Raw genomic sequence first — 24,842 nt, 5'->3', positions numbered from 1 at the left:
TATATTGGCTTACAACTACTCACTGTACAGAGCAAGCGTTGCCTTTGCGTCTCAACAACCGGCCAAGGTGCGGGTTACAGTGCAGCCGCTGATAGATCTCAGCCCTGCAGGTGATGACCTCCTGGGGTCAAAGGGATTGCGCGAGTAACTGGTGGGTCTGGTGCCTTCTTGTAGTGCGGACTGCACATGGCTGGATGCCTTTGGTCATTCTATCTTCCTGATTGCCGACGAGGCGGGTTTGGTCAAAAGGAGGCCAGTGCCAATAGTGCTGCTATTAAGCTGCCGTGGTAGATCTCCTATGCTAGGTTTAATCCCAAGGTTTTGAGAGTGAGCTCCAATTGCCGACTTAGTAGCACCGTCAATCGTTACAATACAGTTATGAAATGGTAGAGTTAAGGGGAGAAACAGTCAATAAAAACCAACAATCTGGTTTGTATAACTTTCTCTACTATTTAGAGAATGTCGTGAAGCTGGGACAGCTTTGTGTGGCTGGTTCCAGTTAGAGACGCCACGAAGTGGCGCCTCCAACCGATAAGACCTACATTAGGAAGAGTATTTCTAGGTGATATTTCTCTCGTACTTAGACTTAGGAAAATCAACTACTTCTCTTCATAAATGCAAAGACGCTGCGGTTCATTACAGAGAACGTATTTCTGTCGAAAAAACGATGACGTCAATTACAGAGAGCAATTAAAGCCTACTATCACCTATAGCAGTTTTAACGGGTCTGATCAGGTTGGCGAAGCACCAACTTTATCCAAAGCGGGTGCTTGTCCCAGATCCCGTAACTATTCTGGTCCAACCAGTCAAAACCGGGGTTGGCCAGTTCAAGGTCGAAATTGTACAACAGACTGGCCATGATGAGCCTCATCTCGGGGTACGCAAGGCTGCGCGAAAGCTGATCAGTAACTGCCACTCATGACGTAGAGGCGTAGAGTAAGAAGACGCCCGGAGAGAAAAGAGATCACTCACTTCTTGCCAATACAGTCTCTTGGACCCGCCGAAAACACCTTGAGGCAATCTCTCCGATCCCCGTCATACTTGGCAGGCCGGTCGTTGTCGTCAAGCCACCGCTCCGGCACGAATTCCTCGGGATCGGCAAAATTGTCAGGATGGTGCGCAATCGCGTACAGCGGGATATCAACGCGCGTCCCTGCCGGAACGTAGCGCCCACAGACGATACGTCCCCCGCGAGGCACCATGCGCGGCATGGGCGTCGGCGCGGGCGGATACAAGCGCATGGCTTCCTCGATGCACGCATTGAGGTACGGCAGCTTTCGCAGGTTGGTGAAGGTCATGTCTGCCTGTGGGTCGTTTATGCCGGCGTCGAGCTCAGCGCGCAGCTTGGCCATCTTGGCTGGGTGCGTGAGCAGCAGGTAGGTCAGGGCCGAAGTGGCGGCCGTGGTGGTCTCGGTGCCTCCAATCATGAACGTCGCGGCGTTAGAGTACATCTCAGCGCGCGTGATACCGGGCTGCTTGTCGCTGCCGCTGTTCTGCATGATCATCGACCAGACATCGCTGCCCGAGTTGTCACCGCGGTCCAGGCGCTTGTCGACGCGGTCCATGGAGAAGCGATTGTGCTGTGCGCGGCGCTTGCCACTGCCACCCCAGATATATTTGAGAAGCAGCGACCCCAGGGGCGGGTGCCAACCCATCATGGCCATGCCGAGGGTGACCGTCTTGATGGTTGAGTATGTGTCGCGAACCCACTGGCGAGCCGACTCGTTGCTGTCGAGCATGCCGAGCGGTTCGCCGTACATGAGGTCGCCCATGATATCAAAGGCCAGGTAGCTCAACCAGGTCACGAGGTCGACGCAGCCATGGGAAGAAGCAGCCTCCGCATCCCCGTCGGCCAGCTTGCGCATCAAGTTGCGGACATGGCCCTGCACGAGGCTCTCCTGTTTGAGCACGGCGCGGTCGGAAAAGGCATGTGAGAAGATGCGCCGCTGCCGCCTGTGGTTGGCATCGTCGGCCCGCACGATACCCTTCTCGGGCTCCGCCATGTCTGGCCCTAGTCCGACAAAGTCCTTGGGTATGTCGCCCCCACCGCCCGCCTTGGCATAGATGTCGTGCCAGGCATCGGGGTGGGTGTAGCTGAGCTCATTAGGGCCGATGCGCACGATATGACCGTACTTTCTGTGGAGAAGCAGCGGCCAGCTGTGGTTAGACCCATTGGCGCGGTGCCACAGAGATGTGATGGTGGTGATGCTTGCGAGCGGCGGGCCTGGATATCCCGCTAGGGGATGGAGAGTCAGGTAGTAGACGGTGCGTAGCACAAAAGCTCCGACGATAACCGGACCGAGGCCCCAGAGGAGGTCCGGGAGGGTCGGGAAGAGAACGTTGGAAGATATGTACAGGGTCATCTTGTTCTTGATGATCGGCTCAGGATCGAGGTGCTATCCATCTTCTCATATTGGTTTTCATTGTTGCCTGTCCCTGTAAATAGTAGTTTTCCTCAGTACAGTAAGACGAATACGAGTGATGCCGAGGCATTCGCGCCACTTTCCGGACTTCCCAACATGACAGGTGTAATGACAAGGTAGCCTCGCAAGGCTTGAGATACAATTTCCTAGAGGAGCCTAGCATCGCGAAAGCATATACGGCACTCGGACTCTGAGACGGAGAGTGCTGCGATTGGCCCTGTCGGGGGTCCGAAGGAGGGTATTTGGACGTAAGCCAACGGCTTATTCTAGCTGAACCTTATTGCCGAAGTTGATCAAGGCTCTGGTAACTTCTCCGCGATTCCCTGAACGTCAAGAGTTTGGATGAAAGGCTATGGCACGACGTGATGTCTAATTTCGGGGTCGACTGGGGGTTATCGACCTACCCTGAAGAGCCAAACCAGACTGTACAATGCAGCAAACAACCGTTCGGTCCGGTCCCAAAACTAGCCGCGGCTGTATGTAAATATTGATCCTGGCTACTTTAAGCGAGCTCTGGGCCGTTTCTCGGCATATCCGATATCTACTCGGCAATAGGCAGAGTACAATAAACTTTGGGGGAAGGGTGAGGCTATGGCATTCAATGCCCCTATATCTGTGTGACCTCATTGCACATATACAAAACGCATCGTCATCACAGCTTCCGCGGCGGCGCTATGCCGACGGAACTGGCAATACGACATGTGCTCTTTGTGACGAGCTCAAGTGGTCTTTATAACGAGCTCAATTCACCCACCATCTTAAGTGAATTGAAACCCTTGATCCCGCCTCCCAATTTGTCGTTTTGAAACAGCGACTTCCACCTCTCTGTCGGTAATACCTACTTTTACTACCATGTCTACCATTCAAGAGCCTCCAACACCGTCTCCGTCTCCTACATCATCCATATCCCCATCCATGTGGAAGAGGCCACAGCAAGATGTGGTCAAGCATACGAGATCATCACCACCACTACCATCACCGCAACAATCAGTCTTGTTCAATGAGCCTAAAACATCAGCTAGGGGCATCGTTACGCCGCCGCCAGAGACTCTGGTAGATAAACAGGACGCCACGGGCACAGCACCCTCATCAACAATCGACTGCCCCATTTCCAAGGCTAGTTTCCTGCTTGCCCAGGCCTCTCTGGCAATGGAGCTATCCGGAGGCTCATCAACGACCGAGTTCAAGTTCCGGAGGCCAGGGTCACCTCGAGCGGGAACGCAAACACTCCGTTTCGGTACTGGCCTCGATGGATGTTTTACTAGGACGAGGGGCTTCTTAGGCGGTCGAGAAACGCATCAAACCCACGTCACCACCCGCAGCAATGCAAAGGAAAGCTCAGGCCAACGCCTGCCAGCGCCTCTAGAGGCATGGGAGATGGTCCATGAGAGCCTGCCACGGTTACTTCGAGCAGGACGAGTGCGCCAAGCTGTCGACGCTTTGGGCGAGCGCACGGCCGGGGGGGGTGACGCATGGTGTGGCCTCGAACAGCGTCATCTGACCCGAGCGGCGCTGGTGCTAAGTGCGTTGGCCCACGCATACATGTTCGGCAAGGAGCAAACCAAAGGCAAAAGCAAAGAGGAAAACGGACGGTACCAGCTACCACGTCATCTTCTCGATGCATGGGATAAGGTTTGTACGAAGTTGGGGAGGCCCCTGACTGGGCGGGTACGTAGATATACTTGGAACCATCCTATCTGCATAATACAGTAGCTAACTTGCTACTATAGGTACCTGCCGATGACGTTCTCAACAACGCCGTGGGCAACAGTTCCTTTAGCTTGAGGAGTGTCTACTTTGGCCTCCCCGAGGAGCGGCTTTCCTCGGGGCTCCAGGGCACGATAGAGTCCGTTTTTGCACCTGCTCTCTCCGCTATGGCGCTCGCGAAGAGCGGCGTGCTGGCCGACCAACCCGACCTGGTCACGCATTGCCTGGAGAGTCTATCGGCGCGCATAGTAGAGTGTGCTCATTTGTTTGATGTTATGACCCCGCGCGACACGGCGCACTTTGACCCCGTCATCTGGATCAAGACGTATCCTGCCATGGGCCGCCCGGTTACCCCCGGCGAGCTGGGGAACAGTGGCGTCGATGCACCGATTTTTCATGCACTGGACGCCTTCATCGGCCGCCGTAATGTCAAGGGTGACCTGAAAGACATGCAGAGCGATCGACGGGCCACGCTGCCGGCTAACATTCGCGCCTTCTTGGATGCCCTTGGTGATAGGGCTGGAGGCGTCAGGGACTACATCGCTACTGCCCATGCTCGACAACGCCATCTGCCCTCTGAACAGCAGTCACAATATCAGCGTCTCTCGGCAGCATGGGATGGGCTTTTGCAAATATACGTCTGGTTTCTCGAGCGGCACCGCGTTAAGGCTGTTGGTGTCACGGGCGTGAGCCTGGGTACGGGGCGACACTCGACGAGCAGCGGCGTCAAGAGCAGCGACCAGGCCAAAGGCGCGGCAGCAGGGAAACCGAAAATGCGGCCCGAGACCATGCTGAGCATGCAAATGAAGATGGGCATGGCATCACGGCTGGCCGGGCGGCCGCTGTGGCAGGACGCGCGCGTGCAGTCTCAAACCAAATACCAGGGCAGCGTCGTGGTCACGGTGAGATTGGATGCGAATTTGCCGCTCGAGCCTGGCGACCGAGTGCAAATCTGGCCGCCAATGAAGAGGAAGAAGGTCAGAAGAACATGTTCGCACAAGAGACAGTTGCGAACCCCCTCCCCGGAAGATCATGATGCGTCGCCAGAGTACGAGAGTGACGATGAAGCGGAACCCGAACCGAGATTCTACTCCATCGCTCATGTTAATCCAGACGTGGAAGAGGAGGCGACAGTCTCAGGAAGAAGAGGAGGCATGACCATCACTCTGACAGTCGGTCAACACACACCCGAGGGACTGGTCTCTTCCTTTCTTAGCACTGCCGCTCAAGGCACACATCTGCGTCTTCGTCCTTGGCCTTCTCTTCGTTTCCGCCAGCCACGAAACATGGCCGTGCCGCTGGTGTTGATCGGTCAGGGCAGCGGTGTCGGCCCCCTGTTGGGCTTCCTACACGACCGGGCGACTTGGAAACAGCGGCTCGGTGATACCCAAGACAATATCGGTGAGGTAGGCGAAGTGCTCCTTATGGTCGCTGCCAAAACAAGTCGCCATGTCCCGTGTTCACTTGACAGCCTAGAGAAGCTGACCAGGACCTTGCCGTTGACCATAATCTTGGCTCTCAGTCAGGAGACACACCTTATAGTCCGCAGCGGGACCTGGACACAGCTGCCCCAGGGGAAACGGCATGTAACGCGACATCTGGTAGAATACCGGGACATTGTCCACCAGCTCGTCAAGAATAAGGGTGGCCACGTCTTTGTCTGCGGCAGTTCCGACTTTGGGGAAACGGTGATGAGCAGTCTTGGACTGGGCCAACCGCAACAGCAGCAGCAAAAACAAGCACAGGACGTAAATGACGAATCCTATGACGACAACCGCACAGAAATACTCCCTCCCTCAGCATATTGGAACCAACTGCACCATGATCTCTTCGCCAAGGTAGAAATACCTTCTATCTCACGGTCCTCTTGCTGCTCCTCTTCGCCCCCACCAAGCCCAAAAATCCCCATCATCAGCCCCGCCACCCTTGCCGCCCACAACTCTATGACCTCGTGCTGGACTGCCATCGGCGGAACAGTCTACGACATGACGTCCTTCCTGACCACCCACCCAGGTGGGCCCAAAACGATCCTCGAGTCAGCAGGCACTGTCGCCGACGCGCGCTTTGCCGAAACACACGGCGGGCCGCACGCCCAGGAGATCAGGGGCTATCTCAGGAGTTATGCTATCGGCCGTCTGTCCACGGCTACAGCAGACTCTGCATCCCAGATGACCTGGGCAAAACTCATCAATGCCCTGGTAAGGATGCAAAACACGCTCACCAATAATAGCGCCTTTGACGCAAGCCGTGGACCGGTGCCCCTGTACGTGTACGAGGATGCCCTGCTCGTGTTTGCTGATGGCCTAGACGGGATCGCGGACATTCTGTCAGACGTTTCCGATGACAATTCCTTGTCGGAGCTCAGAGAAACGGTGGTAAATACGCAGGCGTTATTGAGAAAGGCTTTCGTGGTTCTGAAAGACGGGTGCAAGGGTTCCTTAGTAGCTGCTGGCTCCAAGGGCTCCAGCCCCGCTTCCTCAACGTTGCTTGACGAGAGCGAGGATCTCGTACGGAAGCTATACAGGGGGCCTATCAGAAAGGTTCATACGGCTATTGATGTCTGCAAGAAGGATGTTAGTGAAATTGAGGCTAGGACAGAGACGGGAAGCAGCGATGCAATGTGTGATACCTATGAAGATGAAAATGCTGATGCACTCAAGCGTGTTTTGGAAAAGTTTTGCACTAGCCTAGCAAGCGTTGCTAAAGATTTACTCTATTAGAGCCAATATAATTAGAATCATAACAGTGTTATCATGCACTCTTTGTTTTCTTCTTTCTTTGAAACGGTTATTTGCTTTAATATTTCAGTGATAAATCTGACAGTATTGTTATTTATCAAGAGATCTCAACTTTGATACTTTAAACAATACCTATACGTCTTGCTGGCTTACTTGTCACCTTAATGATTGGAGATAGGGCGATTGAGCATATAACATGTCTAATAAGTAGACAATACTATTTGGTGAAACGTTGTTGATTGGGTAGAGTGCGGGTGGAGATAAACGGCTTGTTGTATCTCATAAGCGTCCCGCGCTCTATGGACATGACAAGTTCTTGCCCAGCAGCTGTTTGACCCCGGGACCGAGGCTTTCGATGCCACATAACGCATCCTTTTTATTCTCTAGCACAAAGTCCAAGGTCCTTAGAAGCAGCTCATTCTTGATCTTTTCCAACTTCCCGCTTTGAATGGGCCCCAGAGCCTCTTCGATCAGCTCATCATACTCTGCCGGCAACGCCAACACAGTCAGAAGCTTGGCGATATCAAAAAATGACAGGTGAGTAGTTCCCGCAACAGCCAACATGAGAGATGGACCGCGCAGATTAGGCCAGGTTTCGTTCCACCCGGGGACGTAGTCAGTACTTGTCGGCGTGCCGACCAGCACCAGAGGTTTGTGGGTCCCTTCGGTCGCGACAGGTCCGATGATGAGACCGTCAAAGTTCAAGCCGCCAAGGACGCGGTCATCGGCGTAGAGTGACGCGGCCGCCGTCGCACCTCCCAAAGAGTGCCCCGCAACAAATACCTTGCCCGGGTCGATGGAAACTTGCGTCCCCGTCATCAGTGAGCTCACCGCCGAGGTATCGAGTAGCTGGTTGATAACGAAAGAAACATCTTTCTGACGGCTCTGCCGTAATTCGCAATAGTTAGATACTTGATTCAACTTATGGAGAGGATGTTGGAGGAACTGACATCTAGGAGGGTCTCGACGTAGTCCCTGTCGCTGTTGGTGGCGTTCTCTGCGTATCTCACACTTCCGTCCGGGAACTCAACTACAGTTGCATCATATGTGTGATCCACAGTGACAACGATATAGCCATAGCTGGCAAGCGACCGAGCGAGAACACCATACGCCAGTCTAGTAAGCGCTCGTCCAGGCGAGAAGACAATGAGTGGGTACTTGTCAGCTTTTGAGGCGCACGGCGCCTTGGCATGACAAAACTCAAGTTCCAACCCCGAGAAGAGGGTGTCGGGTAGCCCGTACATCTCTGTAGCCATCTCGCCGTAGACACTCGTCGTGATTGGCGGCATATAGGGGACGGTCTCGGCGGAACATCTGATTTCCTTCTTGATAGGAATATTGACGGATATCATCACGCGCCGCTTCTCGGGCCGGTCTTTGGGTGCGTGAGGATCCCATCGTGCCGCGTCTTCAAAAGCTCGCACCTTTAGAGCGACCGGGTGAGGACCGGGAGGGCCGGGAATGACAACGGCGGCAGCCACCGAAGCCAATGCGAGGAAAATCGAGAAAATCATGTTTGTCTTCTGCGATGGGAAGTAGAATTGTAGGGAGTCCGCGAGGAAGGACTAAATCACGTTGGGCCCATACGCAGCTGGTCGCAGCTATTTAATAATCGTGGCCTTACAGAGCGCATGGATGGATTGCTGCGAGAATCAGTTGACTACGTCCCGTTTCGTACCCAGATTGTTCCCGTCTTACTGACAGCCCTCCAATTGCGACAGATAGCGAGTCACAGCCCCTCTCGCTTATGCAGCTGTCTGGCTTGGAGATTTTGGCATGGGGGTTATGAGAGGCAACTCGCCCCATTTCCGACACTGCTGCCTGACATGGAACGCGCGGGGGAGACAAAAAAGACGTAAGATGAACTCATCCTGCAATTTCTGGGACCATATATCGGGTGGATATCCCCAGGATCAGTCATACGGCGAAGAGCAATGGACAAAGATTCCTGACAAGGTAAGACCTAAGATGGCAAAGCCTTGGCAGCGAACCAAAACCAGTTTTGCGTGACTTAGTATTCCCTTGTTAGGTAAAGGGAAGTAGAGATTTGATGGAAATTTAATCGTCGAGCCCATACCGTTGCGGGACTTGCGGAGCGTAGGGAGAAAGAAAACTGGAAGCGTGATTGTGATTTGAAGAGGTCGCCAAGTACTCCGTAATACATGCCCAATTCAATGGATGGAGTAAACGCATCTGACATGACCATCCAACGCTGCCTGATTTAAACATAAGCTTCACTGGCGTTAGAATGGCCGGTGGACAAGCCCCACATCCGGCCCCGGATGGATATCGAACGGGCCGAGGATTATGCAAACAAACGGAGCCAACCATGTGTTGGCCGCTCGGTTGTCGCAAGAACGACGGGAATAAACAATTGCCGATGACGACACCAAAACAATGCTGATGTAACCAAGCCCAACAGGGGGAACGGGAGCCGGAGCTACGTACCCAAGCGAATTTCTACCGACCTACCTACAGACAAGTACCTAAGTGCCTAACCTACCTACAGTAACTAGAATACCTAAGGTACCACATCGTGATAATTAATTACCTTCCGACAATATCAAAAGACCCAATTAGCGTACCGGCTACTTGGTGGTTTGGGATAATTTTGTTGCTAGCACGGGCACAGTTGGATGGCTACCGCAAGGTTAGATGCTCGCGCGCCCGGGCGCCACTCTAAATAACCTGTGCTAAACTGAGAAAAGTGATTCTGATTTGTAAGTCATTCAAAGGTGCGTCCGTTGCGAGGCAAAGAGGCCAAAATCGGGCCGGGCAAGGCAAAGAAACAACCGACCAACGGCTCTACCCTAAGCAACGATTCATCCCTGGGCAGTGTGTCTTTCTATTTTCATCTGGTCTTTTTTTCGATGCACTTCGTCTCGTCGAGGATCAGGCGACAGAATTTGGAAGCGTTGGTACGGATAGCAAGGAGACTGTAGCATGGCATTGGTGAAAAGAGCAATATCGACGTTTCCAATCAAGGTAGCCAGCCATCTGGGTGGTCTCTCTTACCTATTCGTAGGTATTCGTACCTACCTACACCTACCTGGCCCGCTCCTTCCTTCCATCCATCCTTCTCGATCGGCAGCTCTCCCCCCTGATACGTACCTCTACGCTACCAACGCGGTGGGCCGGAACTTCCTAGAATCGGGACATCATGAGCCAATGATATGTCAGCCTCTGCAAGCTTGGGTCGCCTTGAATGCGGTACGTATCGGGCAAAGGCAGCAAGCGCACCGCACCGCACCGCACCGCGATGGCCGCCGTTCTTTCGAACTAGCGTAGCGTACTCAAGTGCCTAGGCGTAAGGTCTGCCTCCCTGACTGATGCAAGGTACGTACCTCAACTGCCTTTTCTTCTTTTGCGGGGGTAAAATTTGTGACGCAGCCCCGTTTTTTGCTCATCATCGGGTTGATTGACAAGGACCCGGTTTTTATTTTATTTTATTTCTTTTTATTTTTATTCTCGGTATCCGTACTGATTTTTTTTATTTTATCTTTTCTTTCCCCGTTCGACCCAAGCACTGCACCCCGTCCACCGTTGAGTGACTGACTGACTGACTGACCGCCAGCAGCAAGGCCACGGTCAGGCAGGAAGTAAGGTGCAGCAGCAAGCAGAACGCACCGAGCACCTGCAGCTCTCCATCCACCCCTCTCCGCAGTCCGGGTTCCAGTGGGAAGGCATATTCGGTGGCCACAACCAACGGCGCAAAACAACTGGAACAATCGCATCAGGCAGGCAGTGACGGAAGCTTGCTTGCCTCTGATATCACTGTGTCCTTTCCTCTCTTTTCTTTTCCGTACTCTACGCTCTGGCGTCAAACGGAAAGCAAGCAGGACAGAGGCTCTACGCACTCTCCACACACCTCCCGTGCCTGCCTTTCTCACGCTTGCTTCAGCGCGTCTAGGGACAAGACAGACGGCAACTCCCTCTTCCCCTCCACTCCACTCGCTCCTTCCTCCGTTTTCCCCTCCTCCCTCTCCTGAACGACCTACAATCAATCTTCACCCACTCTCCCACCACTACCTATCCACGCATCTTCCTCGACGTCACCCTCCGACGTTCTCTTTTGACCTTCGACTCTTTTCCATTTGTACCCCTACTTTCAATCCTCCCTCCTCGACCTTACAGTGTACCTGTGGCACGCATTGGCACCTGCAGCTTCTCTTTATAATGCGCTACCCCTGCCGACGAGAGGCTCCCATCCTACACGAAAAGAGTCACTAACCCCCCATCCATCCGAGGCCCGGACCTACGGCCCTGCGACTCTTGCGACTTGCAACTCTGCTCGCCCGACAGTCGACTGTTCTTCTAGAACTATCCACTTTATCAAATCCACTCCTGGTCCTGCTCCTATCGCCGAACGAGCCACCGCAGCTGCTGCGAACCGACCCCGGCTCCTACCACCTGTTGACCACCACCCCCCTAGTCGTCCCATCCAGTCCTGGACCCTCCCGTCCACCAGCCAAGTCAAAGTCCAGCATACAGGGTGGGCTCGCCATCCGTTTAACATTACCACCGCACATCCTCCCGCCTGCCTTCCCAAGTCAACCATGGCTCCCAACGGCAATCCGAAGGCGAGGATCGGTGCTGGTGTCGCTCATGGAAAGCCCAGCGCCGCCAGGCGCGTGGTGCCTGCCATTCCTCTTCCCTTGGATCGCCGCGTCAAGGCCAATGCTGCCGCGAAGCAGGCCGCTGCCGCCGCCGTTGCATCCTTTTCCCGACCCGCCTTGACCAACGGCTCCTCCCTCAAGATTCAGAACGACTTCGATTCTACGCCTCCGACCCCCAACACCGCCGAGCCTGAGATCGCTACTCGCGACGATGATAAATCCACTGTCGACGAGACCACGTCCCCCCTCTTTTCCGCCGATTCGGAAGGCGATGATTTGAAGGATCGCGAGGGTAAGTAATACAAATTCTTCCCGAGCCAAATCTCTGCAGATACGAAGTACGATTCTAACAGAGTTGTGTAGCTACTGACTCCCAGGTCTCTTCCGCCGCCATCCCCACGCCCTCCACGACGGACGAGTCCGAATCGACCGACAAGGCCGCCGATCGAGGCATCCCTTCGTCTGCCGATGATTCCCTTCGAGGTTCGTTCGCCTTCGGTCGCCACCCTTCCGAAGACTCCTTCTTACGTGTCACAGGCAATAGCACCACCAACCGCGTCACCTCCCCGGCTGCCGCCTGGCATGCTAAAGAGGGTAAGAGCCCTTGGCGTTGGGATGCCGTTTGGCAGCAAACGGATTGCTCACAAATTGCAGAGAACGTCCCCCAGCTTCCGCCGACTTTCCGACCCCCTCCCGTTATCCCTCCGACTCGATACAACATGCCCCCTGCTGCTCACAACGGCCCTCGTCCTTCTGCTGTCGTTATCAACGGCACATCTCACCGAGGCCCTCGTTCGGTTCACAACGGCCCTCCGCACATGCATGGCCCGCGCCCAAGCAACGGCAGTCTTCAGTTTGGTGGATTTGGTTCCAACTCGTCTTCTCCGGCACCACCTCACTCGGGAGGCTTCATACCCCCTCCTGGCATGCCTCACCCCGACGCGCGTTCGTTCCCTGGCGTCGTGAACGGCTACCACCACCAGATGCCCTACGGCACCGAGTTCGTGCCTGGTACTCCTGTGGATGGATTCGGTCGACCGCTTCCAGGCTACACTGGCATGGAACAATACGCCCCTCAAATCAACGGCTACGGTCCTTCGACCCCCCACAGCTTCCAGGAATCGCACTCTTCAGCCCACGCGGAGGAGCCTGGCACCTACAACCATTACCCCGCGTCTGGTGCTCCCAACGGCCAAGTCGACGACGCTCGCCCTCATCCGCCCCCTGCCGGAGCTTTTGGTGTGCTGCCTCAGCGGATGATGCCTGGCCCTATACCACCCCCGCACATGATGCACCCTAGACCCGAGCATCAGGGACTGGATGATATGGCTGCCTACTTGCGATCGCAATTTAGAGACACTTCCTTTGCCGATTGTACCCTCGAGCTGCGGTACCTCGATGACCGTGCCCCCCCTGTCCGACTCCCCGGTCACCGCCTTGTTCTTGCCAGAAGCCAGGCAGTCCGGAACGTCCTTGAATCTGACGGTTTCGAGTCGAGCCCGCCCGGTGCCAACCGTACTATCCTGCTTCAGTCAGACGACAGGCACCTCCGTTCTGATGCTTTCTGGATGGCAGTGCAGCATCTGTACGCCTTTCCGCTACTGGATCTGCCCGATCCGGCCTCCAACAGCGCCTTTACCCTGGCTGGCAGTGCTGACGATCGATTCGACTTTGCTCTTGGATATGCGGCGGCGGGCCACCTTCTTGGATGGCAACCTATCATCATTCGTGGTCTTGAGATTGCCTCGCACTTTCTCAGCTGGTCCACCATCGAGCGGGCCCTCGTGTTCGCCCTAGGCGATGTGCCCAATCGCGCTTCAGCCGACAGGCACACTCAGTTTGTTTATGGCGAGCCCGTCCAGATTCTGATGAACGGGATCATTTCGTTTCTCATCAACAACTTCCCGCCGGATTTCACCCTGGTTACAACTGTCGTGGACCCCGAGCACTTCGCCCGCATTCCGCATGTATCCGCATCTCCGCCTGCTCGCGAGGCAACACCCACAATTGCCCGTGGAACTGTCAACCAAGACCGCCGATCGCGGCCCACGCACATTCAATTCGGTGATTTGGCTGTGGGCTCAGACTCCCCGTCCGAGGGCTCAAAGTCGGCGCCTCAGACTTCTCAGCAGCAATGCATTCGATCTACACTTTCGAAGATTCTCATCAACCTCCCCTTTGCTTACCTGAAGCCGACTCTTGAATCGAGTGGCTACGGCAATGTCAACGGATGGGCCAGCATCGAGGCGCGCCACCATATCATGAGAGCCGTCGTTAACGAGCGTGAAGCCAGACGATGCAGGGCCGTTGACGCAATCCTGGCGGGAGTGGTGCCGGGTGCAGAGTCGATCATCAAGGGCCTACAGAGCGTCGAGCCTGGCCAGAGCGAGGAGTGGCATGGCGTCGGCTGGCGCGAGGAAGTGGTGTCGTACGTCAACGGCGACGCGCCATCTCTCGGCCGGCAATGGGTGCCGCTGGTGGCGCAGGCGAAAGGCGCTGGCCACTTCGAGGACATGGGGCGGCCGGCGTACCCTTGAAGGCGGCCAAAAACTGGTTGGGCAGGAGGATTACGATGTTACGACACGGGGAACTAAAAGAAAAAAAAGGGGGCAAAAGCTGGACGGCTCAGGGGCGGGCTGGATTCACATTTGCATCATGAGGTACAAAAGCAGCAATTTGCATTTTTCTTTCCTCTCAGGTCCGGGGCGAGGGATTGAGCATTGCGCAAGATGTTCGCAGTATCTATCGTGGCAAACGGGCCAAGGAGAATGCAAAACTTTGGGAGAATGAGTCGGTGACGTGGCCAGGCGGTGTAGCTTGCTGGACCTGGTCGATTCTGCGGAATGGCTGGCGCAACGGGTAGGTAGGTGGTCGGAAGCCATCACTACTGACAGGGGCGTCTTGGTTCGGGGAGAAGGGCTTTCTCGATGGCGGTTGGCAACTAGCTAGCTAGCTATGTTTCTTCTGCAGAGGACGCAAGAAGACACAAGCGGGAGGCGGGGAGGGCTAAGAGGGCGAGACAGGGGAGGAAAAGGATACCCAGAAGAAGGACAAGCACAGCTGCGTCGCGATGGGGGAATTGGAATTGGAAGCGACGGAGTGGTTGGTGGGCGGCAGCAATGGTTTTTGTCGTCAGCAACAGAAACAGAATAGGTTGCTGGGTGATGACTGCGCGTATCGTGCGAACAAGAGAACATTGTCCATATTTGAAAATGATTGTGGACTGTGGCCGAGTGACATGAAGAATAAGTAAGCGTCTGTAGTCTGGCTCCTCCCCCGGGTGTGTCGGGATATCAAGTGGTTGGCGAGTGAAAGGAGGACAGACTCAACCAGCTTGCTTGCTCCAGGGGTCGGGCGGTCATGTCCGATGCGAGTCTTGTGTGGGTGTGTAAGAGAGGGAAGCTGTCTGGATGCTATGGGATGTTGATGGGGCTTGGCATAAAGCACGGAGGGCGATTCCTGATGGGGCAGAAGTGCCCGAAGCTCAATAGAGCATGTTTAGAAGCCGGGCCGAGATGGGCCGGATAGAGGGACAGGACAGGGATATAGCATATAGGTAGGTAGGTCGTTATAAAAAACAAGGGATGGATGGCAGAGGCGCGTCGTGAAAAGCTTGACGAGGATTGTTTGTGTGTTGTGCATTAAGGAGTCATTAAACTTGTAGTGGGATTCCTTCTGTGGATGGGATGACGAGTGTGGGGGAGTCCCCTGTTGCGCGGGGGGGTAACAGACACTACTGCGCGTATGTATGCCTGGGTATGTGGTATGTGACTCGGTAAGGTAGGTACGCATAGTCTCCTATTATGTACTATTACATAGGCACTTACCTAATGAGGTCGGTGTTTGTGGTGGTACGGAGTATGCATCCGTGGATTGGGTTATGGCGGGGCCGCTTGGGCCAATGGACGACGAGGATTTCCGTTTTGTTTCTGTGCCCCGGAAGAAGAGAGAGAAAGAGAGCCGAGGCATGTGCTTTCCCCAAGGTCGTACCGGGCAGGACCTGGCGACCTGGCCTACCAAGGTAGCACGGGAGACCTAGGAGTACATGGTAATAGTATCCATACAGGCACTACTAGGATGTATACTACCGATACTGCGTGACTCTCTGGCGCGCCCGAGCTGCTGGTTCGTCGCTGTCCCGTCGGCCTCCGTCCCTCTCTCTCTCTCTCTCTCTCTCTCTAACTCACTCTCTCACCACCATCTATCTACATTCCACATCCTGTGTTACAACACAATCACAGGTCTTTTTTATTTTTTTTCAAGGTCGAACTCTTTTCCTTTTCCTCACCTCTGCCTCCGACTCCGACCGCTGCTTTCATTGCTACTGGCACCTTCAGCAATATACCCTTGTGTGAGTCTCTCAAGCTGTCCCTCTCTGTGCTGTTGAGGCAGGTCGTTGATGCACATGCGGATTGTCGACTTTGGCACGTGCTAACGGAAGCTTCCTCAGTCCCACGAAGCCGCCCTCTTTTCAACCCAACGCCTCCCAACCCAAGCCAATACGGTCCCGTCACTCAAACGACATACGGTCGACCGCCCACTACCCCTCGACCTGACCTTCCCCCATCCCCGACCCCCGCGGTCCTCCCGCCTCTGCCATGGCCTCCGCCGCGGCCTCGTCGTCGCGGCCAGGCCCGTCCGGCGCCCCTCGTGCCTCCCAGACCTCGAGTCCCCGTCCTCCCGGCGCCGGCCCCTCACAATCGCCTGCTTCGTCGCGCAACACCGTCACCGATCCCATCCTCCGCAATACCCTGCGCTACACAATCTCCGCCAAGGAGTACGCTACCCTCCATAAGTACGTGCTGTCACGCTCGCGCCTGTTGAAGAGGGCAGCCCCGAGCGTCACTGCCGTTGAGCGCATCGTCGACGGCGATAAGCCTGCCGTCGCCAGGCAAGCCGCCAGCAACCCCCCACCCGGTGCTGCTGCTGGTAGGGCCGTCGATGATTACAATGCCCGCGCAGTCCGTCATTCGCTGCGCGTCTTTCTCGGCACCGCCATGGCCATGAAGGGTTGGGCTCTCGTCTCGACCAAATTTCTGGGCGGGAAGCAAGAGTAAGTGCGCCCCTCTGCGAAATGGTCCGATGGACACGAGATGCATAATGCTTGCTTGCTTGCTTGCTTACACTACGACGGTGCAGTCTCAATGCCAAGAAGCAACCCCTCCACAAGTCCCCGACCCTACGCCTCTCCCTATCCCTGTCTGCCATCCTCCTCCTTTACCGCATTCTCTTCCGCTTCCTCAACCGCCTGCGCGCCCACCTGCTCGATCCCTCGGCAGCGCCTTTCCGCCAGAGAAATCCGCGCACGACCGCAACCCTGACGTCCCCTTATGCCCCGGCCGTAGGTGCCTCGATGGCCGGCTTATTCCTCGGCGTCTACCCCGCCCAGCAGCTGCGTGTGACAATCGCCATATACACCCTGTTCAGGGCGCTCGAGTTTGGCTGGAATCTGTGCGAAGAAGAAGGCATGATTTGGGGCTTCAAGAGCGGGAGCAAGATCAAGAGAGAGAGGCCTTGGTGGTGGGGCAGCTGGCTCATTCAGCCTTTCGCTTTTGGGCAACTGTTGCATGCCGTCGTCTTTGATAGGGATTGCTTCCCCGAGGTGAGTGGACGCCATCCGGAGGATTTGCTTTACGTTGCACGACTGACCCGAGACCAGTCTTATGGCGACTTCATCTTCAAGAACTCCTCGGCCTACCTCCACCCCAGACCAGCAGACTACCCGTCCCATCTCAAGTGGCCCAAGGCCTTGGAGATTGTCCAAAACCTTGCCCAGATGGCGAGGCTGAACTGGCCGTAAGTCCCGAGCTCCCCTTCCGTCTTGGTGGGCAGTTTTTTTAACGCCAGCTACAGACCCTACATCTCTCCAACTCTCTTCCCCAACAAGGAGACACTCCCGCCAACCCTCACCGCCGTTGCCCCCCTCACCTCATCCGCCCATCCCATCATTACCTCACTGTCGTGCGCAACCCTTCACCCTTCAGACCCTTCATGTCTCCGCACCTACCTCAACTTCTGGCTTGGGTCCTTCCCCGGCTTCACGCGCTTCTTCCTCGTCATCTACTCGGTCATGACGATTGTTCCGCGTTTCCGGTCATTGTATCACTCGCCCCTCACGACTCTGCAGCGCATATTGACCAAGGCGTTGAGAATGAGCACCTTCCTCACCGGCGCCATCTCCACCGCCTGGGCAAGCATCTGCTTCTTCCAACAGTGGTTCCCCCGCACCTTCTTGCCAACCCAGAGGTTCTTCTTTGGCGGATTTCTCGCCGGCCTCTGGGCCTGGGTTGAGCGGAAGAACGGCCGCGGCGTGTTCCTTTACTCTGCGCGCGTAAGCGTCGACTCACTGTGGAAGGTAGGCGTTAAGAGGAGATGGTGGAAGGCCATGAAGGGCGGCGACGTGTGGGTGTTTGTCATGGCACTCATGCTCACCGGCGTTGTCTACGAGAGAGATGCGAGGGCGGTCAAAGAGGGTAGCTGGAGGAAGGGCATCAGCTGGGTACGAGGTGAGGGTTTCAAGGACTGGAGCATCGACGAGGACGTCGAGGAGGAGAACAACAACAAGACCGACTAGAGCGCGGCGGCCGAGAGCACGTAAGAGAACGACAGCGCCGGTGGCCCCGTCTTAGCATCCGATGATGGATGACCTACTCTGGCGACGCTTTGTTTTCTCCCGTTAGACTTGCAGGAGTTGAACCTTTCATGACGGCTGGTGTGGCTTTTTGTACCCTACAGTTCATGTTGTACGAGCGGTGACGAGCACATGTTTTGTAAATGTTTTAATCATAACGAACGACAGGCTAATTACAGACCACAAGTCTATGAATCCATCCGTGTACGGGCCCAAGATCATCTCCAGATGTAACCAAGGGCACAACCCATGGCCATCACGACGCTGTTAATCTACTTTCTTTTGCGCTCGCCCAGTTCACACTGAGGTTGACGAAACCCGCTCGTGGACCGCGAAGGAGCCGTATATGCCTACCACTTTCCCCCTCTGACTGTCAGACCCGGTGATGACGGTCCCGAGGGCGCTGTGCTCCGACATGGGCACGTAGTCGCCGAAGAGCTCGTCCATCTGCTCCAGCGTGCGCCCCGAGGTCTCTGGGTAGAAAAAGTAGTAGCAGAGCGCGGCGGTGAGATTGAAGGCGACGAAGACGTAGAAGAAGCGGAAGCCGATGGCCGTGAGCGCCTGGGGCGAGAAGGAGACGAGGATGAGGTTGATGGTCCAGTTGGTGAAGGTCGTCAGCGCGTTGCCGAGGGCGCGGATCTCGAGGGGGAAGATCTCGGCCGGGTAGACCCAGCTGATGATGCCGAGGGGCGTGAAGAAGAAACCGAAGACGAAATTCATGGCGACCATGCTCCGGAGCTGGTCGGGGTTGGACCGATCGAGAAACTGGAACTGGACGGCGTTGACGAGGAGGGCCGCCGCAAGGCCGACGGCCGAGGCGATGAGGGGCCGCACGCGGCCGACGCGGTCCAGCATCCAGAGGCCGAAGGTGTTGTAAGCGATGCTGAGCGCGCCGTTGATGCCAATGATCATGAGGGACGTCTGCGTGCCGATGCCCAGGAGGTCGTAGATGCGTGGGCCGAAGTAGCTGATGACGTTGACACCCGAGAGGGGCGAGAAGGCCTGCACGCCGCAGCCCAGCAGCAGGCGGCGGCGCCACGACGGCCTCGTGACGAGGGCCCGCCAGAGGCTGCCGCCCTCCGCCTCGCGCAGCGCCGACTGCGCCCGCACGGCGTGCCGGATCTCGGCGTACTCGGCCTCGACGAGCTTCTCATCGACGCCCGTGCGGAGCGTGTCCAGGCTCCGCCGCGCCTCGGCATACCGGCCCTTCTCGACGAGCCACCGCGGCGACTCCTCGAGGAAGTAGATGCCCGTCGCGATGACGACGCCGGGGACGCACTGGAACGCCAGCGGGAACCGCCCTTGTGTTTAATTCCGTCAGCGTTCATGTCCTTCCTTGCATGTTTTCTCTCTGTACGTGTCCAAGTTTCCGGTATCGTTACATGGAGGAGAAATCCATATCTCACTCACATGAAAAGTCATTCTCAACAAAGGAGCACCCGTAGCCTAGCCACTGCGCCACCAGGAACCCCCAGCTCAGCATCCACTGTAGCAGCCCGGACAGCTTGCCCCTCTGCCCGGCCTCAGCCAGTTCGGACGCGTACATGGGTATCGTGGAAGTCAGTACGCCGACGGCGACGCCGCCGACGAAGCGGCCGGTGATCAGAGCAGCGAGGTCCCCGGCCCCGGCCTGCAGTGCGGACCCGACGATGGAGACGAGAGCGCCGAGGAAGACGGTGTTGCGGCGGCCAAGGCGGTCGGAGCAGATCATGTTGAGGATGGTGCCGACGATGGCGCCGCCCTGGAAGGAGGATACGATGGCAGCGGCCACGCCGTCCGCCGGGTCGTGGAAGTAGGTCTTGAAGGTCTCGAGGGCGATGGTGGACGTGATGATGCCCGAGTCGAAGCCGAAGAGGAAGCCCCCCGTCGCGAGGAAGGCGGCCGACCAGAGGGTGATGTGGCGGCCCATGGTTCGTTCGCTGCCGTGTTTGGCGCGCTGCAGACCGGGCTCAGGGAAAGGATTCCGGGTCTAAGTGCCGTGTGAGTAGGAAATCTCTTTTTTTCCCCCACGCTCATACATTCGTTTATACACAAACACATGACCAGGAAAACGGGAAGGAGAAACAAAGCAGGACGGCAGAGCTGAAGGGAAAGGGAACCAAGATTGGACTTTCAGATGCATTATCTCCTCTTCCAGAAAGGCCTGTGTGTCAAGGTCCTGGGCCGCGGTATTGGGAGATGCCGGAACGTCGCTCAACGGAACAAAATAAACCAAAAGCAGCCAGCGGAAGACGGAGTGACGGCTAGATTATGGTTGGCGTGAGCTTATTGCGCGGGTCGTTTGGTCTCGTCCTCCCCCAGTTGGAGATGTCACAAGCATGGGGAGCTGGCCATGAAACAAATCAATTTTCCCCTCCCGCTGGTGATGGGTGAAATCCCACACCCACGTCCGCAGGGAAGCCCGCTCGACCTTTTTGGACCGTCCGTCCATTCTTCGACGCCATAGAAACGGCTTACGCGAGGTGTAGCAGGACAAGGTTAGAGTTCCCGGCGCGCGCAGCGTTGTTGAGAAGAGGCAAAGCGCAACAAAAACGTGCCCAGCCCGCAGCAATCGTGACGAACGCGGTTCAGCTCCCCGTTGGCCGCGAGGGGCCGCCCCGCCGTTTGAAACTGGCACGAAACCGTGCAAAAGGAAATATGAGAAGACGGGAAGACGGGAAGAGAATGAGGGAAATATATCTCCGTACTGGTTCCGTTGCTGCTGCCGTTGTTCGCCCGCTAACCTCTCTCTTCTTTCTTCCTTTTTTTATTTTTTATTTTTCAATTTGCCTTCGTCGTTCGGGTTTCCGGCTTAGAAGCGCATATGCGCGTTCGGCAGAAGTCTCAATCCAAAGCTTAAGATCCCTTCCGTTATCTTGTGCTTGCGCCCAATGAGATGAATGAATGACTGTAAAAGGCGCCCCTGGCCATGCTTCCCCTCTGCCCCTCCTCTCTCCCTCTGTCTCTCTTTCTCACGTGTCTTTGCCTTCTGTCCTAGAGAGTCATCTCCCCTATGACACCCTCGCGGAAATAGTACTGCCCCCAATATCACAAAGCTGATCTTCCATTGCATAGGTCACGGGCCGAAAGATCAGACGATGACGCGCACTTGTTTTGGCCTTCCTGGAGCTCTGTCTGCGTTCCGTCCACAGACCAGAACCCAAGTCCGGGTGAGCATAGCGCACTGAAGATCAAAGTTGTAGACATATGACTCTCGTCGCAAGTCATAGCTTAATTTATTTGATTGGGTGGCTTACTCATTCGCCCGTGGATCTCTTCCCGGTCGATTACTGACCCTGGGGGGAAGGGGTGTTATATGTACAGCGGAAACGAAAAATTCCATCATGCCTGCCTCCCTCCTCCCCTGAGCCGCCAAACCTCACTTTACCACCGCCATGCATGCATGTTTCACGGGCTAGGCTCCGTCCACTGCAAGCCAAAGTTCAAAAGGCACGCCAAAGTTGGGCCTGCCGTCGGCATCGCCCGTGACGGGCTGCACCATGACGTAGCGGCTGTCGTCGCACATGCCGTTGGCGTTGTCCGTGGCGTGGGACGTGATGGACGTTTCCGTCTCGGTTTCCATTGGCTGCCATCAGCTTGCAGCCGTCACTCTTGGTCTAGCACGCCGTCCCACTCGAGCAACGCGACGCAGTAGTCAGGCGCCTAGAAGTAGCTGGCTGACTACCCGATGTACGTTTTGCCACCAGAGTAGAGGCAGTATTGGCCGTCCTGCATATGTACCTCGCTCTTCTTCCACGGCTCTTCGGGCCGGGAGATCATGGTACATGTAATGTTAGGCGAGCTCGAGATGTAGTCATCGCCGAGCTTGGAGACGCAAGTGAACTGGTGGGGGACGCCCGTAACGCACAAGTAGTCAAAGTAGGCGGACCGGTCGTTGAAGCGGATGACGGTCCCATCGGGGGACGAGTCGTTCATCACGCGCCAGGTATATAAGCAGTCATCCCATGTGAGGTGCCTCCTGGTGTTATCGCCGTTAGCATTAGTACAAGCTCGCGTTTATTGCCTTTGGGTACACAAGCTAAGAATCACTGAAAAGATATACATCCTGTTGCCGTCGAGATTCCGGCCGTTGCCAGCGGTGTAGTGATTAGAGGTATCACTCTTCGTCAAAGTAATGAATCTCTAGGACCCAGAGACTGGAGCATCGTGTGGGGCTTGAGTTGGAGTAATAGAAGACCTTGAGCGTGGCCATTCTCATAATCTCAATGATCGTGGCGCTCGCAAGATAGAACTTCATCCACTCGATCGAGATGAAGTAATAGCACCCGTAGCACCACAAGATGTGAGAATCACCGCCACCGGGGCTTCGGATGGGTTTTGTGAAGGAGGCTCCCGAGCAGAAGAGGTTGAAAAGCCGGAGCGACACGGAGACAACCTTGAACAGAAGCATTACGTTCCGAACAAAAGGCTCCTCGCTCCTGGTTCCTGGAATATACATGGTAATCTTCTCCGGAACCACCATGGAACTTTGTAATCATCTCTGAGGTCGCTGACATCTTCGTCGCCCAGACCGTTGCTGGGACGTGTCAGCTGCGGGTGTAGAATGTAGCACACAGCAACAAGGTATAATATTTCTTCCATGGATTTGAGCACAATGGTATACTAGAATATCATTCTTGCATCTTTTTCCCAGGTGTCAAGGTTGCTGCAGTCCGGGCAGGCGAGGGAGACAATAGGGAGCAACACCCTCGATCACTCGAGGTCAGCACTTGGTTTCGGACAAGAAGACTGAGAGTATGGAGATGTCAAGAGAAAATAACGGAAGATGGCACCCGATATCAACTTTGACCACCGGTAACTGCGTGAGTATGGCCACGCCGGATTTCTGCGTGAAAGGGGCAAAAGGGTGGAGGTGGAGATGGCAAGGCAATGGATGGAGCCAAGATATTACACTACCTCGCGTGCCAGTCCTCTTTGTTTCGTGCAATTTGGCCTGGTTGCCAGGTCTCTGATGGTCAGGTCACGTTGTGGAGATGCCAGCCACCGAGGCCTACTTGACTGTTATTTCTCCATGTGTTCCTGCCTCAAATTTGGCCAACTCGTATATTGTCACGTAACAGAACGATACCGTTAGTTACGTGGGCAGTAACGAACACTTATATATCGTGACATGTATTATGCTACGGTAACTGCAGCTTACTTGACATCCACTTCCAAATCACACTATGAGCGCACGATTTGGCCGTCCTTGCAAGTTGCCCCTCACAATGCTGTATTTCGGTCTCCCGAGGCGAGGGCTCTACCGGTCGGGTTTTAATAGATCTATCTATTACTTGTATTCTACAAGAGGTGGTTTCTCTTACCTCAAAAGCCTCCCGAATACAGGGTTTCGTCACTGCAAGACGATATTGCTTTTGGCTGTTGACGCTCTCTAGGCTTTGTATGCGGAGCGGAGTCGAAACCTGGTACAGCCCCTGTCTTTAGCATCCCTTTATTTTCGTGAGTAATGATTGGTCGGGAATACTCCCCAAAGTACGGAGCCGGCGTCGAATGGCCTATCAGGGTCAAGACCGCTAACTACCAACGACGACGGTCATTTCGCTGCATATCTAGCTGACGAGTGATCCAAACTGAACCGTCAACATGAAGGTTTTCAATCCATTCGAAAGTTATCATGCATGACTAGGGTTCGCACGCAATTGAATCAGCTGCCAGTTCAGGCCAGTCTCGGAAGGCCCTGAATTCGCAACCATGCCGTGCTCACAAGCTCTGTGTCGTGCAGATGTCCTGGTGTTTCTGCCACGACCTCAATTTCCCACCCTTTCACTTTTCCCTGATTAGCCATCATATTTCGATCAATCGCTCAATGAGACTGATTTTGCCAATCTGATATATTGAGGGGTTCTTCCATCGAATCCGACATCTTCTGGGTGACGAGCTATCGCGGTTCCACATTAGTTCTCATATGTAAGCACCGCCTCCCCGATGACAATAGATGTGTTCACATCTCATTCAACTGTCTAGGCAAGAAACTTGACCAATTTTTCATTGCGATGTTCTAGTCTATCTGAAGGTGAATGAAAGCTTCACAGTGGTCTGCCGAAGCCCGTACAATGGCTAGTGCCTAAAGGCATGCCTGGCCATGTCCGATCGAAGTCAGAGCTCATTCATCTGAGGAAAGGTTTCAATTAAGCCATTCTGTTCACGAATTTAGTCCATCCAAAGCTCTCTTGCTCTGCTCAAACCTTGTGTACTTATTTCGCCGTTTACCTAGATGCGCTGCGTCCATCTTGTCAAGCATCGACGTTCACGAAGAGCGAATCCCCCAAGAAACTGATTCACTAATTGCTTCCAGCAGCACTGCGATCATAGGATTTGCCCAGTCGTGTGCCCACCAGACAGATACATCTCGACGCTCCATCTCTCTATTCGATGAAAGTGCCAATATGTCGTTGCCGGAGCGACTCCGGGTCTCCCGCTCGAGCCCAGAATCTCGCACGAAGACTTATGGACCTGCATCCACGCCTTTCCTAGTAACATTGTTTTTGTGAATTCACCCTCTTTGAAGCCGGAAAAATCTGCGATTCCAGCAGTGGTCCCTGTCCTTGCGGCAAATGCGCGCTTCACGTCGAAAGCCTGCGGCATCGGAGACTCTAAGCGATCTCTGCGATTTTATGCCTCGGTTCCTCTTCGGACTTCGAGAGGGGTAAATGTAGGTGCGATCTCTATAATGCACCCAGAGCTAATTACAACTTGACCTAAAGCCGAAAGTCAGGCTTCGAGAAAT

At 55.2% G+C, this 24,842-nt stretch overlaps 8 protein-coding genes across 8 annotated transcripts; 4 read left to right on the top strand and 4 right to left on the bottom strand.

The window, feature by feature from the left end:
• Positions 1 to 541: 541 nt before the first annotated feature.
• LY79DRAFT_562887 (cytochrome P450) lies at positions 542 to 2,544 on the bottom strand. The gene is made up of 2 exons (XM_060558509.1): positions 973 to 2,544; positions 542 to 887 (listed from the first exon to the last, which is right to left on the bottom strand). Exons 1-2 carry the CDS (start codon positions 2,361 to 2,363, stop codon positions 719 to 721), a joined length of 1,560 nt encoding a protein of 519 aa, XP_060411018.1. The 5' UTR covers positions 2,364 to 2,544; the 3' UTR covers positions 542 to 718.
• Positions 2,545 to 3,572: 1,028 nt separating this feature from the next.
• Positions 3,573 to 6,850, top strand: LY79DRAFT_693298 (cytochrome b5-like Heme/Steroid binding domain-containing protein; the record flags this gene model as incomplete). The annotated part of the gene is made up of 3 exons (XM_060564779.1): positions 3,573 to 4,055; positions 4,154 to 5,531; positions 5,736 to 6,850. 3 exons carry the CDS (start codon positions 3,573 to 3,575, stop codon positions 6,848 to 6,850), a joined length of 2,976 nt encoding a protein of 991 aa, XP_060411017.1.
• A 315-nt stretch (positions 6,851 to 7,165) lies between these two features.
• Positions 7,166 to 8,382, bottom strand: LY79DRAFT_521659 (tat pathway signal sequence; the record flags this gene model as incomplete). Its single annotated transcript, XM_060555370.1, has 2 exons — positions 7,166 to 7,753; positions 7,819 to 8,382. The coding sequence occupies 2 exons, from the start codon at positions 8,380 to 8,382 to the stop codon at positions 7,166 to 7,168; spliced, it is 1,152 nt and encodes a 383-aa protein (XP_060411016.1).
• A 3,042-nt stretch (positions 8,383 to 11,424) lies between these two features.
• On the top strand, positions 11,425 to 14,351 carry LY79DRAFT_693289 (uncharacterized protein; the record flags this gene model as incomplete). Its single annotated transcript, XM_060564778.1, has 4 exons — positions 11,425 to 11,776; positions 11,848 to 11,971; positions 12,029 to 12,078; positions 12,139 to 14,351. 4 exons carry the CDS (start codon positions 11,425 to 11,427, stop codon positions 14,019 to 14,021), a joined length of 2,409 nt encoding a protein of 802 aa, XP_060411015.1. The 3' UTR covers positions 14,022 to 14,351.
• A 1,731-nt stretch (positions 14,352 to 16,082) lies between these two features.
• LY79DRAFT_582170 (uncharacterized protein) lies at positions 16,083 to 18,058 on the top strand (the record flags this gene model as incomplete). The annotated part of the gene is made up of 3 exons (XM_060560238.1): positions 16,083 to 16,537; positions 16,624 to 17,280; positions 17,338 to 18,058. The coding sequence occupies 3 exons, from the start codon at positions 16,083 to 16,085 to the stop codon at positions 18,056 to 18,058; spliced, it is 1,833 nt and encodes a 610-aa protein (XP_060411014.1).
• Positions 18,059 to 18,412: 354 nt separating this feature from the next.
• LY79DRAFT_672142 (uncharacterized protein) lies at positions 18,413 to 21,677 on the bottom strand (the record flags this gene model as incomplete). Its single annotated transcript, XM_060564012.1, has 3 exons — positions 18,413 to 19,416; positions 19,526 to 20,084; positions 21,549 to 21,677. 3 exons carry the CDS (start codon positions 21,675 to 21,677, stop codon positions 18,413 to 18,415), a joined length of 1,692 nt encoding a protein of 563 aa, XP_060411013.1.
• A 98-nt stretch (positions 21,678 to 21,775) lies between these two features.
• Positions 21,776 to 22,505, bottom strand: LY79DRAFT_672141 (uncharacterized protein; the record flags this gene model as incomplete). Its single annotated transcript, XM_060564011.1, has 2 exons — positions 21,776 to 22,073; positions 22,216 to 22,505. The coding sequence occupies 2 exons, from the start codon at positions 22,503 to 22,505 to the stop codon at positions 21,776 to 21,778; spliced, it is 588 nt and encodes a 195-aa protein (XP_060411012.1).
• A 1,810-nt stretch (positions 22,506 to 24,315) lies between these two features.
• On the top strand, positions 24,316 to 24,838 carry LY79DRAFT_693278 (uncharacterized protein; the record flags this gene model as incomplete). Its single annotated transcript, XM_060564777.1, has 1 exon — positions 24,316 to 24,838. A coding segment is annotated over one exon (291 nt), but the record flags the coding sequence as incomplete, so codon positions are not given.
• Between the last annotated feature and the right edge of the window lie 4 nt (positions 24,839 to 24,842).

Source organism: Colletotrichum navitas (genome assembly GCF_030913465.1).
Source record: "Colletotrichum navitas strain CBS 125086 chromosome Unknown LY79scaffold_60, whole genome shotgun sequence".
Lineage (NCBI taxonomy): Eukaryota > Fungi > Ascomycota > Sordariomycetes > Glomerellales > Glomerellaceae > Colletotrichum > Colletotrichum navitas.
This window is presented reverse-complemented; position numbering and strand designations above follow the sequence as displayed.

Excerpts from the sequence above, each read along its gene's own strand:
- LY79DRAFT_562887 (XM_060558509.1), bottom strand. The coding sequence starts at position 2,363 with ATGACCCTGTACATATCTTCCAACGTTCTCTTCCCGACCCTCCCGGAC. Across the intron at positions 888-972 it reads AGAGACTGTATTGGCAAGAA|CCTTGCGTACCCCGAGATGA; the intron begins GTGAGTGATCTC and ends GCTTTCGCGCAG.